This window comes from Salvelinus sp. IW2-2015, linkage group LG8 (genome assembly GCF_002910315.2).
Source record: "Salvelinus sp. IW2-2015 linkage group LG8, ASM291031v2, whole genome shotgun sequence".
NCBI lineage: Eukaryota > Metazoa > Chordata > Actinopteri > Salmoniformes > Salmonidae > Salvelinus > Salvelinus sp. IW2-2015.
The window spans coordinates 16,170,023-16,187,588 of record NC_036848.1 but is presented as its reverse complement, the minus strand read 5'-3'; the positions used below and the strand labels follow the sequence as shown (position 1 = coordinate 16,187,588).

The 17,566-nt window shown below is 41.4% G+C and overlaps 3 protein-coding genes across 3 annotated transcripts; 2 read left to right on the top strand and 1 right to left on the bottom strand.

Annotated features, from left to right (window-relative positions):
* The first annotated feature begins 1,265 nt into the window (after positions 1–1,265).
* arl9 (ADP-ribosylation factor-like 9) lies at positions 1,266–7,059 on the top strand. The gene is made up of 4 exons (XM_023992636.2): positions 1,266–1,751; positions 5,333–5,501; positions 5,703–5,878; positions 6,202–7,059. The coding sequence occupies exons 1-4, from the start codon at positions 1,557–1,559 to the stop codon at positions 6,379–6,381; spliced, it is 720 nt and encodes a 239-aa protein (XP_023848404.1). The 5' UTR covers positions 1,266–1,556; the 3' UTR covers positions 6,382–7,059.
* A 548-nt stretch (positions 7,060–7,607) lies between these two features.
* Positions 7,608–11,062, top strand: LOC111967542 (sperm microtubule associated protein 2-like). Its single transcript, XM_023992635.2, has 8 exons — positions 7,608–7,727; positions 7,887–7,917; positions 8,069–8,125; positions 8,328–8,462; positions 9,508–9,630; positions 10,114–10,255; positions 10,498–10,632; positions 10,865–11,062. The coding sequence occupies exons 1-8, from the start codon at positions 7,709–7,711 to the stop codon at positions 10,973–10,975; spliced, it is 753 nt and encodes a 250-aa protein (XP_023848403.1). The 5' UTR covers positions 7,608–7,708; the 3' UTR covers positions 10,976–11,062.
* A 2,813-nt stretch (positions 11,063–13,875) lies between these two features.
* Positions 13,876–17,259, bottom strand: hopx (HOP homeobox). The gene is made up of 2 exons (XM_023992634.2): positions 16,680–17,259; positions 13,876–14,167 (listed from the first exon to the last, which is right to left on the bottom strand). The coding sequence occupies exons 1-2, from the start codon at positions 16,827–16,829 to the stop codon at positions 14,090–14,092; spliced, it is 228 nt and encodes a 75-aa protein (XP_023848402.1). The 5' UTR covers positions 16,830–17,259; the 3' UTR covers positions 13,876–14,089.
* Between the last annotated feature and the right edge of the window lie 307 nt (positions 17,260–17,566).

The following is a 17,566-nucleotide window of genomic DNA, read 5'->3' as shown; positions in this document are numbered from 1 at the left end:
GCTGTGCAGCGACGCTCCACATCCAACATGACGGGGCTTGAGAGGATCTGCAGAGAAGAATGGGAGAAACTCCCCAAATACAGGTGTGCCAAGCTTGTAGCGTCATACATAAGTAGACTCGGCTGTAATCGCTTGCAAAGGTGCTTCAACAAAGTACTGAGTAAAGGGTGTGAATACTTATGTAAATGTGATATTTCTGTTTTTTGCAAAAAATGTCCACACCTGTTTTTGCTATGTCATTATGGGGTATTGTGTGTAGATTCATAATGGAAAAAAACKATTTAATCAWTTTTAGAATAAGGCTGTAACGTAACAAAATGTGGAAAAAGTCAAGGGGTCTGAATACTTTCCGAATGCGTAAATCCTGGATTTCTTTCGTATTTATTGGCCAATGAGAGGCTTTGAAGCCACCGGTCAGACATATTGGCACTCCTCAGAAGAAGCAGTCCTTCATAGGAATAAATGGAATTCTACAGTATTTCAATTAAATGTTTCAAGGACAAAAATACATGTATTGTTGTAGTGGGGACAGTAACATTAGTACTTTTTCTTTTTAAATTGACAAAGGATTTAAAAAATATATTTGTTTCACTCACAAAGTATGCATTAAACATTAGTACTTTTTCTTTTTAAATTGACAAAGGATTTAAAAAATATATTTGTTTCACTCATAAGTATGCATTAAAGGTGTCTGTACTAGAATAAACTAGTCAAAAACAAATGTAGAGATTAATAAATGCATTTCTAAAGCTTCTAACATATTATTTTACCAATAGAGTGCTAAGATGGAAACCAGGGTGGCTTCAACACAACCCCCAGTCAGTCATCTAGTGTATATATGTCATTGGTCATTGAACATCTCATCAGCATTGTTCATCAGCATTGTACGCAGTGTGCCCTCTTCGATATCAAGCGCTGCCTGGTGGACTTACTATGGAAATGCAAACAAGAAAGAATAATTTAGCTGCATCATTCATGTTGCTGATTTTCTATCTGTTATTTTTCAGTTCTACGTTTTGAAATTGTGATGCTACTACTGCGTTTAGACGAGCAGCTCAATTCGGTTATTTTTTCACTAATTGRACCAATCAGATCAGCTCTGAAAAAKATCTTATGTAAAAAGATGGAACAAATAACATAATTGGGCTTCCTGTGTAAACGCAGCCATACATCCCCTTGAAGGTACTTGTGCAAAGTCTCTACATGTCAATCAAACTGATGAGCCGAAACAACTCTCATGAGTCTTCTCGGCAGTTCGAGTGTAGCAGTGACTGGCTGCATTGTAGAACGTTCATGTCTTGCGTTTGATGTTTTTTATTTAGAAAATGTATTATATTGTATCTATATATATTCATCTATTCTAGCTCCTGCAAACATTATTTTCTGTATGCGCCTTAACGTTACTTCCTGTGTGCTCTAAGCACCCGGATATCCCCTATCGCATTGAGAGCTTAATCTATAACTGGGGGATGCAAACTTATTGATACGTAACGATTATCACGATGCATAAAGACATGTGAAACAGTTCTCCGAGATTTCGTAACATTGTTTCGAACATGCCTGTTGTCAGAGAAGCTGCGGTCGTGGGTCTTGCTCTTGCAGTAACCGGAGGAGTTGCGTATGTCATCTGGACTTATGTGTCTTCGGGGGAAAAGCCAAAACAAGAACCAGAGAAAATAGAAAAGGAGAAAAGGAAAGAAGCACAAAAAGCACCAGAACCCACACAGCAAACACCAACAATCGTAACAGAGGTACTTTTTTGGTCATATTGTGCTTACAAAATGTCTATTTYGAGGCACGCCTACTTGACGGATGTTTGTGGTTGTTATTGGAAATTACCTCGTCGCCACAGAAAAGTACTTGTGTTGATATTAAACAAGTTAGACTTTTCAAACTAGAGACTTGCAAACTAGAGGCAAATATCCTGTGCAGGTTATAATAAATAGGGTCCATAGATAGGCAATATATCAGTTGTATACAAGGGCGCCRCTTTGGTTTTAGAAGTGGGGGGCGGGTGGCATAACCTGGCGGGACTTTTTGGGGCATCTAAAGCTAATTTCCTGCATTTCTACATAATCCAATATGCCTTCTCTATTTGAACAAAAGTAATCAAAAATGCCCACAGTCATCAAGCTAGGTAAGAGATCATTATTAAATATGTTTTTGATTGATTAATAAGTGATTAATAAGACTGAACTAGGTCAATATTTTCTATTTTATTTCCAATATTTTCCTTGGGAATTGAAAAGAATGAATGGTGGGAACTGGGAAGGAAATTGTGTTGCGAGAGAGTTGAGTTATTGACTAGACTGGTGTGGGTCRGGCGTGCAGGCTGCTTGGGCTGGCTGAAATTTGATATTGAGGATGTCTTAATAAAAACAATCAAAAGTTTGTATTTTTTTCCAAGTTGTTCATTTGTTAGGCTATTGGTTTAAAATTCACCTCCGCTCCATCACAAACTGGTCTTCCCTGGCTGCCTGACCCTGCTGAGACCCCTGTCACCATCTGATCCGTGCTCTTAACTGACTTGCCTAGTTAAATAAAGGTAAAATAAATAAAAGATGAAGCATGACAAAGAATTACCTTAGTGTACATTTATACATTATATTATCCAAGAATATARTTAATGGTTTAATAATGGAAATGACCATTATTCACAGATCCTAGACTGTAACTTTAAGCTTAAACTGCTGTCCTGTAGCTATGCCCATCAATTCAAGATGGAACTTTGTATCATTCACTGATATTGTTAATATACTGCAAAATTCACCTGAGTTCTGTAGACTGGTCTTCCCTGGGTGTGTGACCCTGCTGGGACCCCTGTCACCATCTGATCCTACATGATGAGCAGTGTTGTGTACTGACTGTGCACTCACGGTCTGCCATCCCACGGGATGCCTGCGGGACATGCGGGTCTCGACAGAGATCATTGCGGCACGGTCTGCATTTCTCATGCTGTGTGCGGTCAGACAGATTACTTTTGGATGAAAGCATTTTTGTATCCACAGATTATTTGGAAATGGTCCTCTTTCTGCTTTGTATGCGTTAGCCTACCTATTGTATTAAAAGCAMATTTTTCGCATTATTCACACACTCAGAATTCGCTGCTTCAAGGTCTGCCATCCTTAAGTGGCCTACCTCTCCTAGTTGACAATGAGAGTTCAAGTACGCTTAGTATGTGTGGTCTCATTGAAATGGAGTAGGCTGCATACGTGGGCGGGGAATTACTTGGCAGTTAATTTAAATATGAAATTAACTTAAATATGATTAGACTGTAGTTTACTAAATTGTCTKTAAATAAATAGGCTTGATAATGGAGTAAAGGAGAGCGCCCAACCAATGTGAGTCGGAAGTGCAATTAAAAAATGTAATMATCATTGAAAAAGAAAAGGCACAACTCGCACATTAGTTAGGCTACTATGGTGAGCGAGCGTTGCACMTTTACATTTTCAATAATGATTTATTAACTATTTATTTGTCTCTGGCTGCAAATTGTCCTCCTAAAAGCTAGGCTATATCCTATAAGCCTATGAAAATGAAGTAAGTGTGCGTGCCATCATTCGTGCTGCTTCCAGTTCAGTAGACATACCTGTGAGATCAGGTGTGGTCTCAAATAAATAGAGTAGGCTATAGCCTATACATGGGCGGAGAAGCACGGGCAGTTATCTTTCCAAGGAAATGTACTTCCTAAATAGCTTACTACGTTTCCTAGAAATAGGCCTAAATATTGATCACCCATATTTCTCSGTCTGAAAATCTTCCCACTCCTAAAAGGTAACTATAAAAAGAACTCAAGAGAATGTGGAAGTCTTTCCTACTCTGCTCTCTTCAAACTACATCTAGCATATTGGCTGATATAGCCCAGTAWTAAAAATAGCCTAATATAAGGGCCATGTGAGAATCTCTAGTAATTTAAACAATTTCTTAAGTAATTTTTGCATTTGATATTCCCTATAGGGCGCAAAATTAATGGGACCAGGGCTGGCATGTCAGCTGTGTCACATACGCCTAAAATAACATTGCGGGACTGCAGTTGGGTTTGGGACCAGTTCTTGGGGTAGCGGGTGGGAGTCAGACAGAAAGCCAACAGCTRACGCGGATTCCGGTATGAAAAGCTGCGGATGGGGGCGGGAGCCGAATGAAGAAATCAGTCCTGCGCAGACCTCTACTGTGCACCATGACAGTGAAGCCTTTAACGTTAGAGCTGTTTATTACTGTGTCAGTGTGAAAAGTAGGGAATTAGCTCGGGAACTGACAGATAAATAACATTACATTGCCATACTGACTAATAAAAAYGTACATTGCACTGAAAAAATGCCAGAATATAAATCTTCAATCGTTTGGCTGATAGTTCCATCATTTGATTCAGGTCTAGTGTGATTTGAGGCAAAAATAATAGCTAACTTTAGCCAACTTTTGGCCAGCTCTCTCTAAGTGTACATCAACGGACGAAAGCTAGCCAAGTTCATTTACTTCTGTTGAAACGGGACCAAACAAAGGCTACAAAACATTTCTATACAAACAACTGCTGTTAGCTATATGAGGTGGCTATTATTACTATCTATTTGACAGATAGCTAGAGGTTAGAGCTGACCTGGCTGTGCTAGCTAATAGCTAACGTAGATAATTCATTCACCTCAGTTGAGAGGGGGTGAAACATTAGCTAGCGTTACATGTCAGTTACAATACTAGCTCAGCACGTTTTTTTTCTGTTAAGTTCAACCGCAGTTACCTTGCCAGCTACATCGGTCAACTGAAGAGTATCCCGTTTCTGCTCTGCTTGCCTTTACAACTCGCCGAACGAGCGCAACACATACACACTGAACCATGCTCAACTCTCCCGTGCTGTTCCACCAGCAGGATAGTTAATGGCGTTTTGTATAAGCTAACCTGTAACACCCAGTAAAGGAACCACAATTATCACACATCTGGTGTACAAACTGTAGCTAGGTCCAAGTCTTATCTTGATATTATAATCTTGCCACACTGTTTTATCTATTCTTACTCAGGCAGTGGTTAGCTCGAACTGACCACATGCTGATGTAATGTGACAGTTCAGTTAAGCCCCCTTCAGTCTCTTTGACTTCTATGTGATAGAAAACTAAGGCTGAAGTAAAGATGAAGCAATAAAAGTTCATTGTGGGCTTAAATCGATGGTTCACTATTTGCAATGACCAGTATCATGGCCCAAGCTTTATAAATGTTCACATAACACATGATTCCAGATCAGCACTTACAGGAAGGTATTAATATGCCATATTTAAATATATTATTATCTGGGTTGTGTTAACTTGTGTATCTGATGTGCTTTTATTATTATGTGCCATCTAAGACAAAGGCCACAGGAAAGCAAGTCCTGGTGCTTGGCCTCGAAGGGGCAGGGAAGACCAGCTTGCTTCACTGCTTTGCCTCGGGGAGTCTGGAGCAGGATGTGACCCCAACACAGGGGTTCAATGCCGTCTCCATCAATAGAGAGGACCTGCAGATTGAGTTCCTAGAAAGTAAATGCAACTTGCACATGATAATATTGAGTACAGTTACTGATAATCATCTGGATGACCATGATATGAAGAACCAACATGAGTTCATCACTCGATATGCATTCATAGTATTTTCTTGTGTTTAATAAATGTTAAAAAATGACTTACTGCTCTGATACCTTATGGTGAAGAAATGAACTAAAAACATGCCATCTTTTGCAGTTGGTGGCACAGAGAATCTGCAGCCCTATTGGAAGAGGTACATGTGCAAGGCTATGGTGCTCGTGTTTGTGGTGGACTCTTCCAACGCCGCCCAGTTCCCTTTGGCTAAGAAGCATCTCCACGAGCTGCTCGAAACTGACCTCTACCTTCCCTTAGTGGTACTAGCCAACAAGCAGGTGAGACTGACATACTGATTTAGGGCTTGCATCTCAGTTGTCTTTCCTTGATTCCTCACGTCTTATCTCCTCGCCTCCATCTCAAAACGCGTTGAAGGAGAATGTCAGAGGGGAGTAACCTTGGATCTTTTTCAAGCATTTTAAGAATGAGGTGAGGAAGGACGTGAGGAACCCAGGGCAGACGTGAGAACGAGCCAAGAGTTGCATTTCAATAGTCTTGTGGCGTTTCCTTTCCTCGTTGCCTCTTTTTCATCCTTGTGAGATACTGCACCTGCTCCAGTGTCTCACCTTGGGTTTGTTCCTGTTATTCCCCTTAACTCCAGGATAACCAGGGGGCCTGCAGTATCACAACACTCCATGAAGCCCTGTCCCTGGAGGAGGTRGGGGACCAGCGCAAGCTCTTCCTCATCGGCACCCATGTAAGGAAGGGGGACACCGAGGTGAATTCTGCTGTGCAGGACGCACGGGACCTGATCATTCAAATAGTGCAGGATGGTAGATAGACTCACCATCTAGTCATCAGATATGAATGACCCACTGGTTGAGAGGTGATAGGTTACTTTAGTTTCACCCCGTCCTGGCTTGCCTTCATTTGTTTTGATAGCACTAGCTACAATCTCTACTGATAGACTGCATGATAGTGAAAGGCCTCATTCACATCCAAAGAAGCCATAAGCTGACAAGGTTCTTATGGTCAAACTCATTCACTAATTGTATTAGCACAAATGAACAATAGCACAGAGTTKATCATTTACTTGCCTCTGTAGTTTTTCACTTTCAGACACAATAATTCAAGGATGGTCTCAACATCCTTACCTATAGGGATTGAATTGATAATGCTTTGTTGTTATCAAAGATTATTCTCGTAGAGCTATCTACAACTTGCAGAGCATAATGCAGGTTCATTTTAGACAAATGGCTGTTAGGTAGTATGTTGAAGACTCTTGTGGTACATAGGATTATTTTTGTTTATATTTTGCATAGGAACGTGATGTATTGACTATATTGTCTTAAAGGGACCTTGCTACATAGTTATATTTTCTTAAAACCGATGTGATATTTATTTAAACAAAGCAATCRACCCAAAAATTATTTTTGAAGAACTGAACAATTCCAAAGTATCATTATTCACTTGTGTCTGGGMATTTGGCTAACAATGTTTTGCCTTGGTGTAGGTTGAATCGTTTACATGCACTAAGGAATACATCTACATGTGAGCACAAAATGTGCTACTCATTTTCATGTTCATCACTTGTAAAACTACCGGTATAATCTTGAGTAATAAGCAGGTATGAAGTGCACTACTGAATTTCAAAAACCAATGGAACAATTATTTGTATGGCATGACTATAACAGACCTCCAAACTGTTTCTGTCATTTAAGCATAAAATACCTCATTTTTCCCCCACTCTTTTTCTGTTTTGTCACACCTGGTGATGTAAATTAAAAACCTGGTTATAAATACCTGTGTGTCTCAAATTGTTGTCTATAGGCTTATGCTGACATTTAGTTCTCACTCCTCAAATATAAATATCTATATGTTTATTTTTGGAGTTAAAATATAGCTAACCATAAATATTTATGTCATTGTTGACCTCCGATATCACTTTTCATTTGACATCCTGGATCGGAACTCTTAAGAAAGAAGATAGACGCACTCCCAAGAGGGGCTTGTACACTCCGGTTTCAACCCGCCACACTCAAGTAGTCCAGTCCTGCCATGTGATAAGTTGCTAGGGACTCCCAATGCCATAGCAACAACACAGACCATTGTGACCCAGCAGGTGAATTCAACCGGGTACATTTATAAAGACTTTCCATCAGGCAGATATGGTATCTGGGAAAAAAGGTACGTATGGGGGGGACCATGTTGTCCGAATGCTTATGTTGAACATCATTTTAATGTTATCCTTAAATTTTGTAAAAATGTTTTAATAGAATTTCCATTTTTATCATGAGGGGCTAACCCAATTGCGTATTATTCTCTGAACAATCCTCTCTTTTGTAGGACTTGAATCGAGATCATGTCCATCAAACAGGTGCACATATTTTCTTTATGAATTCCTTGTTTTCAGATCAAACTGATGTGCAAAAAAAGTAAGGTACTACAACTACTGTCTAGTTGTTGGTTGTCTTTGTATTGTCAAGATACATTTTAACAGGTAATAATGAAATTAAACATTCTTGTAGGATTCTGGAACTTGCACAACACAAAGAATACAAAACAGTGTGGGTCACAACACCTTGGTGAGTAGGCTACTTTTTGAGTATTGGCATTTGCAAATAATTGTATGCTCATTACATTTGACATGTTTCTATGACAAGTCTATCAGTGGAAGAAAAAAAAAACATTCAAGCAAGTACTTTTTTGTTTATACGTTAGCATTCATAGTGGAGATGTTTATTTGACTGATTTCCCCCCTGAAAGTTGATCTCCTCATTGATCTAGTCCAAAGCTTACCTGGGGAAATCAGGAGTCAATATGGCCTCTGTCTTACTCAGCGCTGGGTGCAGTTCCAACAGAGAGAATCCAATACCTAGCTAAGCACAAAAGAGACTTCTCAGCATGGGAGGACCACCTGAGGTAATGCATGTATACTAATTACACCCAGGCTGAACATTATTGATGACTCTCTCAAAAAAGTATGAGCCAACAGTTTGACTAAAAAAGCACTGTAAGTAGGTATACTCAATACATTACCATTATATTGTGCAGTGTCACCACAAAACAGTGAAAATGTTTGCTAAGTCTTATATTGGTCTGCTCTATAAGCTTGTGTAATATACAGTACATTTGGCTCTGAGCTCAAGCGCAGGAAATGGTCCTCCAGAGTGAAAAGGGATGTTAAGGCTACTTGCCAATTTCCTGCATCCTCATTGGAGGTGACTGYTACAGAGATGTCAATTCGAAATCGAGAAATGTCTGTTAGTCAGGTTCAGACAGACCTGTATTAGATAATACCCCCCCAAAAAGTAGGTTATCATTCAGCTGCCAAGCTAAACGTGCAAGCAACATTAGACAAATCATTCAATCAAAATTCTTCTCAGGAAGCCCTGCCTTGTTAAGTAAGCTATTTGTTGAATTGAAGAAGGCAGCATTTGCCAGTAAGTGAGAATGAATGGCCAGTTTGGCCACAGGAAAGCTGCCATCATTGTTTCTGTGCTCGTTGAATTTATGTTTTAATGTGCTGCAGTTTGTTTTTTGTGTGGTTTTGACAGAGAAACAATGCCCGAGTGTTCCAAGTGGTTGTAGTTGCACCACATAACCTCACCAACCTACTAGAAATTGGAGACAGATATTTGGCATTCTTCAAATGTTCAGTTTATGACTAAACCATTAAGTGTAATAAGATTACGGAAAAAGTGAATTTAGCTGCCTGCAGGAAACCGAGGTGGTATGTCACACAATGTGTCATGATCTATATCTCGCATAAATGTGAAGTGAAATTGTTCAGGTTCAACGCAGTCCGATCTGTCTATTCACCCCTCTAAAACATTGCATCATTAGTGATGCATTTAATCCTTTCAATTGTCCATTGAGACAGGAGGTTAAGTTTCTTACCCTCTGGCATGATGAGACTTCTTTTAGCCCAAAGAAATGGACGGTAATTGCTTGTATTTTCCTGCAGGAAAGACGAGGAGGTGATCTCCTCCAGGAAGACATTACGTTCTTCCTCCAAGACGGCCCAGTACGAGCGCGTTGTCCGCCTGTCAACACCTAAGACCAGGTCCCGAAGCTCCCAGGAAATGGGGTAAAATCCCCAAGAAAACGTGACTATAACAAAATGTGCCCAGTCCACATTGTTAAATACTAGAGTATACGCAAGCATGCCCCTTGGCCTAAGAAGCCGATATTTTGACGTGTTATTTCAGTTGCGAGCTGTGGCTCTGGGAGAGAGAGGAGACGATGATGAGATAATAGGGGCTATTGTCCAAAGCTCAGGCCCCTGGGACATTCAGAGACGGCCACGGAAGTCTTTTTATAAATCTTAAAGCGCAGCAGTGCACATTTGGCCTCAAGCCTTCTAGAAAGGACTGTCAGGCCTGCACACTGGAGCGAATATAAAAAAACAATATGCCTGTTTGTTGTCATGCCTCTGTGGAACACACTCCCATGGGAATGGTCTGAAAAGATGAGAGGTTTTAGTTCAGGGCAGAGGGCTATGTTGTGGTGTTTGTGTTTGTTTTATGGTGATCTTGCATATAGAAATATTAGAATCTCCGTGGTTCCACAGGCCTCCTCACACGTCGTGTTGTGAGTACAGCTGCCCTATCTGGCACATAGACCCCAGAGTGAGAACTGCTGAGACCACTYCACGGCTACTACAGCTAGCCAATCCCAAAGCGAACCACCTCAACTTCAAAAGCAACAGGGAGGTAAGTGCCTAGAAAGGAAGGTAAGTTATTCATTCAGTTCAATGTAATTGAAAGTGTTGCCAAAGGTGTATATCAAAGGTTTACAGTTGCTGTACCTTTGGATAACATTTGGATAACTTATTCAGAACTGGAGGGGGGGGGGTTTGCCTTCAAGGCTTGAGGTCGTTTTCACAATTGCATGTTTGATTGGGAAATCATACATAAGTCAGTGATTCTTCTTTTACTTCTTTTTTTTGTTGAAGAAAGTGGAGACGTACATTTCCTATGCTGCCAAAACGGCCCAGACCACTCACAGGCTGGACCAGCTCTCGCTGCCCAAGTTGAGGGACAGTAAAATGTTCTTTGAGCGGGGACATCCAGAGGACTCCATTTGGCCAGTGAGCTCATCGCCTTTACTGTCACCCACACAACACGCTGGAAAACAATTAAATTCCTAGACCTAGAATGATGCTCTGCACCAATGTGTAACATTGTCTCAATGTTGTTGTGATGTGAGGTTTTGTTTTTCTTCTATAGTTTGAAGAAAGATGCGACGTGAGAAAGAGTATGCTTTCAAATAAGTTTTCTAGATCCTTGGAGAGAACTCACTGAAACATGCATTCTCAACAGGTGTCAAGGGGAGCCCGTCAAGCCACAGCAACTTTACGACTTCAAACTCTATCAGCTCCTAAGGGACTTAATAAGGACTACATCCCTCTGAGAGACCTGCCACCTTTATGAGCTTGCTTCTCCGTCAAGGTCCATGTTGGTGCACAATGTACTAGGAAAATGGCCGCTGAGAAAAGCAAAATAAATGGGTACCAAGTACTCAAGGGGTCTCTAATAAGACAACGTCTTGTGCTTTTTWWAAAATCTGTTTGGCGCCAGAGCCGAGATGGGAAAACCGGACTCTTTTGTCCCCCACTGGTTTTGCAATCATGTGCATTGAGATGTGTGCTTGGAGCTCTTTTTGACGAAATCGAAGCAATACATTACATTGCCTTTAGCAAACAGCCAAACCAAACTGTTGCTTTACTCCAGTAGGCTCTCTTTCCAGAAGAATGTGTTTTCGTCTTTTGAAATGAGAGCAAAGGTATGATAAAAGGATCCACATGTGTTTCTACATTTCAATCATTCTGGGTTCTCTGTTTATATCAAAACCACCTGTTGTAAAGATTCCTCACGTGTTTTCCTTGAGATAGTGAAATCTCATAGATTGATTCAAAACCACATTCTCGCCCCAGGAGCTTTAGATGTCAGCCTCCCAGTCTATGTGACCACTGTTTAATTTACAAAAGGCACCATGACCTCTGTTTTGAAATACACCGTAATCCCGGTTACACCACAGGCACATGTGAGCATTACCTAAAAGTGGACACAATGGCTTTCAATGGGGCCATGTGGATTTAGAGCGGTGCGGGAGGGATGGCGGAGCCGCCATGAGTGTAGGGCCCGAGCGGAGAGGCGAACGGACCTCGGAGGCTAGACTTCAAATCAGATCCAAGCGTCCAACTGGGACCTAATCTTGGATAAGCCAGCAATGATCGTGACCTTGGACTGCAGGATAAAGAGGGATCGAGTGGAAGGTGGAGGAGGCCGAGGAGGAAGGAGGAGTGTAATGACCGYTGGTGCCTCCCACTGGTTGACTCACTTCCCATGGAGCACCTGTTCCTAAAGAGGAGCTCTGATCTATGCTTCTGGTTATCTGTCTGTGTGGCAGCCAGCTCTGACACATTCCTCAAGCTCCAGCTGACACTGATAGGCTCTGAGTGGGGTGGCTGTCTCACTGTCTGGATCCCGCCGGTTAGATGAGATGTTGACGCTTGCAGAGTATTAGTGAGACTRATCTGGTTTTGGCAGAGAACTGCAACGCTATATTAAACTACACTTTTTATAAAGGGTTTCTAAACTGTCCGTAAGTAGTTTATAGACAGTTCTTTATGGATGTAGCAATTGGTAATAAACTGTGTGTAAATATATCCCCTCTTTAAACACCTGAATGAAGATCACATTTTTAACTACTGAGTGAAACTAGCTACTTTCACATTTAGCCACTTAAACCCTATGAAGAGCTGTCTGTACACATCTATTTCCTATCAACTCTTCACTTCCTCAACAGTTAAGTATGCAAACAAATGTCATGGTCCATTTTGTGTCTTATCGGCCTTGTTAGATCTTCTCATATTATCCTGGACTATTCAAGGCTGCATTCAAATACCCTTTGATCAAATAAAATCTAAAATATGTGGTAGGCCTACATCTTCAACCCCCACACATACACACTTCCTCCTAATGCAGGGATAACAACAAACCAAGACATCCTCTCTTGCCCCTTTTGGTTGAACTTTAAATCAAGTGAAAATCRACAAGAAAATGTCATCCTTGTGAGAACTGTTGTCGCTCATACATTGAAGCACATGTGAATCGTATTAGTCTAGCAGCTTCTTGAGTCCTGGAAAGTGCGGTTTGGACAGAGTGCAGTTTGGACACTTCTGGAGTCAGTTCCTGGGGCCAGCTGGACCAGGTTCTGACGCTCACCAGTCTTGGGGTGACAGATTCCACACAGGCCTGCTAAGTCCTCTTAGCAACAGACAATGCAGGGCCCATTCAAATTCCATACACACCACATTGGCCTCTTATAGAACGCTAACGGCCTTTCATTCCACTGAATTGTAGTTCGGAAATTACATAAGCGGTATAGCATTATCTTCCTGATATACTTTGCCAGTTATCAGTACATATCAATAAAGGTGGGGTGGGGTACAGGTGGGGTATAATTTTTTCAAATATCCATTTCTTTATTGGTTTGTTTACTTATTTTAGTTGTTTTGCAGCTGCAACACAAATCATAAGATGGCACGCAATGATTTAAGAGTGACGTGCAAGAAGGGACAATATGCGTTCAGCTGGAGCTTGATGAATGTTCTGCATTTGGTGAGTTCGCTGCTCCACTCTCAACAAACACACTTGTTTTTCCTCTTTGGGTGTGACTCTTTTTTACACAGTCAGCTGAACAGGCGAAACAAAACAGACCGGGACAGGAAGAACAGTATATACCACTGTGTGTGTGCAGTATGTGCAGCCAGGCCACACAGMTATCTGTTATAACACACTGTAAAACAGAGAGGGGAGTTTTATTCGGACCAGAAGTACCCGAGTTAGTATACATTTTTGTTGGGCCTGTTATGTCGGCAGTTCCCACAATCAGTCCATCATTACCCTAAGTTTGTTGGCAGGATATCACTCCCTTCTCTCTTTCCTTCACCTGTTATTTCCCCTAGACAGATATTTAGAAACTGTGACAACTGAACCGACAAGTAGGTGGCATCACCTGCTGGTGGTTGTTTGCTCTTAACCCCAGCTTACTTGTCTAAAGCCTTTCCCTCCAAATTTGCCATCGTCCCTGTTACAGGGCCAGCTGATTCTGTTGAATCTGTCGTAAAATGAGTGCTGCCTCACATCTTTTATAGTCCCATGAAAGCCCAATGTTATCCCGCTCCCTGCTGAGAGACACACAAAACAAAGCCTCACAACAAAGTCCCCCCCGCCAACTCTTCCCGTCATTGTACCCTACTTCCTCATTGCATTCAGCAGCCCCCTTATACAGATGACATGAAGTATGAAAGCAGGCTACCATAACGTATATTATAATATATGTTTATTTATTATTATATGCAAACATGGCGGTTATATTGGCAAAAAACAATGACTCACATTACACTTTACATTCGGTAAATAGCTTAGATACAAAAGAGAGAGAATGATTCAAGGAAGGGGGTATTGGTCAGTAAGGGCGTGGTGGGTGGGTCAGAGGAGCAACGGGATGAGGGGGAGGTTTCCTACGCCATTCCAATCTCAGTCTTTCACTGATCCCAGTTGAGCTGGAAGGCCCTCGGCCTGTCTCCACTGTGCGTTGCGTAGCCTAAACCATTTCTGAAACAAACAAAAAGAGCCCAAGGGAGGTGTCAGAGACAGATGACGGCACACCACGGCATTGTTGCTATTGTTCAACCAGGTATTCGTTCCAAATACCATTACTATTAGTCAATTTGTTTAAAACCTGAACTGACCTGGGTGAGGTAATGGCGGGTTACAAACTCAATTAAGTCATTGTGACATGAATATTCCTGAGAAATGACATTCTTCCCCTAGGTGTTTTTCCTTATGCAGGGCGAAGAGGTTCCTAAAGCAACACCYAGGGCTGCTTACATCTAAATGTTCAACTGAAACAAATAAACTCTGATTTTTAGGGGGGAATTTCTGTAGCAGTATTTTTCCAGCTAGGCAATTGGGGGAGTAGTCAACTACACTCAGACAACGTTGTGGACAATTAGTTATGTCTGGAAACAGGGTTTGGCTGTGTCACCGACTGTGAAATGCGTTCTCAACTGTGATTTCCCCACTCTATCTGAATGATGCCATCATTGCTGTGGATTCTCTTGACAACTTGGAATTCCAAACAATGACAGAATGGCATGGATGGTCAAATCATTAAGCAAAATCGTGGATGGTGAAAATTGTTAATGTGGGCCAATATATATATTTTTTTTAGCAATACCCCAGTTGAGAATAATTGGTACATTTCCAAATGAAAACCTACATATGATTGACATTTGAAATGTCCATGCCCTAAAGGGGTCAGAATAGCCTATWTCAAACCTGTCACGGGTGCTTATTCACAGATGGCTAGAAGTATTAATTGACACTGTATAGCTAAATTGTGCTTCATTTCTGTTCTCCCAGATGGATTACACAGAGAAATCACTGCAATAAACTCCACATGACCCCATTGCCTCCGTGTGCTTTAGAAAGCACAGAAGGTCTAATAATGAGGTACTGTATGAAACACCTTGTAAAGGGGTAGAAACATGTTGCAAATGCTCTTTATGCACGAGAGGGAGTGGTAACAGGGTGTGCCCTTTCCCTTAGGTGTACTGTAAGACCTATCAAACATCCAGTGCTTTGTTCAAACTGAATGAGACAACAGCAGGTGGTTAAAAACATCCGCTGTCAATGAAGTCAGAGGGCCAAGTACTCAACCTCACCCAGAACCACATTTGCCTAGTCAAGTTGGCTGGGCTTCTTCCAACTTTGTGCACTCACAATGGAAATACTCAGTCACCAGTGGAGAGAGCAGGCCAAACCCGTTTGCAGAGGAGAGAGAGGGACAACCTTTTGAGAGTCGTGTCATACTGGCACCCATGATCTGTACATAGTTGTTGATGATCCTCCATTTGATCATGCAAATAATGTGCAGGACAAAATCTGCTCAAGGCAATGGGTTGGTTACGTTCTTCTCTGTCACACACACCACTGTATCTGAAACGTGCGTATAAAATGATCCCAGCTCACGTCTTCCTCCAAAACAACAGCAAATGAATGTATGTGAAGCCTAAAACTGATCGTGAACCCTGAAACTGAACATTGTTTCTCCGTCAACTGTGYTAAAAGGACAACAAACAACAGAGTGCATTACAACAAGCATCCTAAATACGRAATTAGAAGAACTAGCCTCTGCATAAGTGGAATGCTATTAGATAGAGATGTCTGCATAACTTCACCATGTTCTCAACACCTTGGAGTATCACTGACCCAGCCCTCAAGCAAAGGATAGGCCCTACCCTGAAACTTTGCATATGTTTATGTCATACTATATGGTTACTCAATGGCTTGGTTATTGCATAATCAACGTTGACTCAATTAAATGTATGTTGTGACTGAATCCAAAACTGATCCAACTGGCAACGTTATGTAAGGACCACTGGTGTTCAGATTTAATATTAGAATGTTTGGAATTTCTGGAATGAGTAAATACTCTTTAAAACTGTCATCCTCGCGGGACAGTGACATGGCATGCGAACCAAAGAGCCGTCACTGGACGCGCGCGCTGTCAGCACTGTCCGAATCACGCTATTCTCTTTTGACATCGTTGCCACAGCCTAATAGAGGTCGATAATATCTCATCAAAAACATTACGCCTGTTCAGTGAAATACCAATTGCCTCTCTTTGGAAATTGCTACATAGTATTTGTTCAATGGTGCGTGGGAAAAAAATATTTWAAAAGTACACTGGGGTAGCCTGCGCCAGCGCAGAAATGTATCAATACTAAGTTAAATGTACAACAACATTGTAGCCAATAGCCTATAGGTTCCCAAAGATGTGTAACTCTCAAAATTATGTTTCTTTTCAAGATAAACAAGGTATTCATTTGATTGTTGACATTATATTACACATTGAAAAGACAGACACATTACACATGAACCTAATTTGAGTTTTGACAATAAATGCCTGTGGATCATTTTAGGCGGTTTCTAGCCAATTCACCCCATCCTCAGCAAAGTTTATTWCCTCGCAACATTGTTTTCATCATACAAAACGAATCTCTTCATAGAGCGTAACATTATCATTGTTGAAACAAAATCGAGAACATCATTGAATACTCACCGCTGTCTCTTCCTCGGTTAGTCCACTTTCAGCTGCGATCAACATGAGAGTCGACTCGTCGGGATGCTTGCTGACTCTGGTGAAATTCTCCTCCAGAATTTTGATCTGGTCCTCCGCTAACTGCATACTTTCCATTCCATTTGAAGCCATGTTCCCTCTCCAAAAGAGCTCTCAGCCACAGAAGTCGTTTTTATGATATAGGCTCAAAATTATAGCACTTCGTGGTATAAGCTCCAATGCAAATGACGTCCGTTTGCCAGTAAATACCAGTGGGCAACTAGGAAATAATGCTGGAGATAAGGACCAACAACAATCGCTTAGCAATTACAGCCCCTGAAAAACTAACAACAAAAACGCATGTCACACTGACTKAATGTCGACCGTGTGAAAGCTCTACTACTGTCAACAGTGTCTCTCAGAGCGTTTAATAGAACACTCCCCTTCTATATGAAATTCAATTAAAGTTTGACGCAACAGAGTATGAACAAGTTTTAAAGTGACATACTCATATGTGAATACACATACAGAAGTTTAGATATTTCCACAATGCTTCCTTTAGCTTATTTCTCTCAACTCAACTGCTGATAAGCCTGGTCTCTCCACATTATATGCAACATATGCTTGATGATGTCAGGAATACATGACGCTGTGCGCTGGAGCTGCTGCCCCAGCTGCACCTGTAGCCTATCTAAAGGGCCTGCTTAATGCATGGGCTTACCGGGGCTGAGAGAGAGACAAGAAATACATAAACAAAAAAGAACAGTGGCCTCCATCAATCTTTAACGGAAGAAGTTTGGAACCACCAAGACTCTTCCTAGAGCTGGCCGCACAGCTCTAGGAATCGGGGGAGAAGGGCCTTGGTCAGCGAAGTGACCAGGAACCCGATG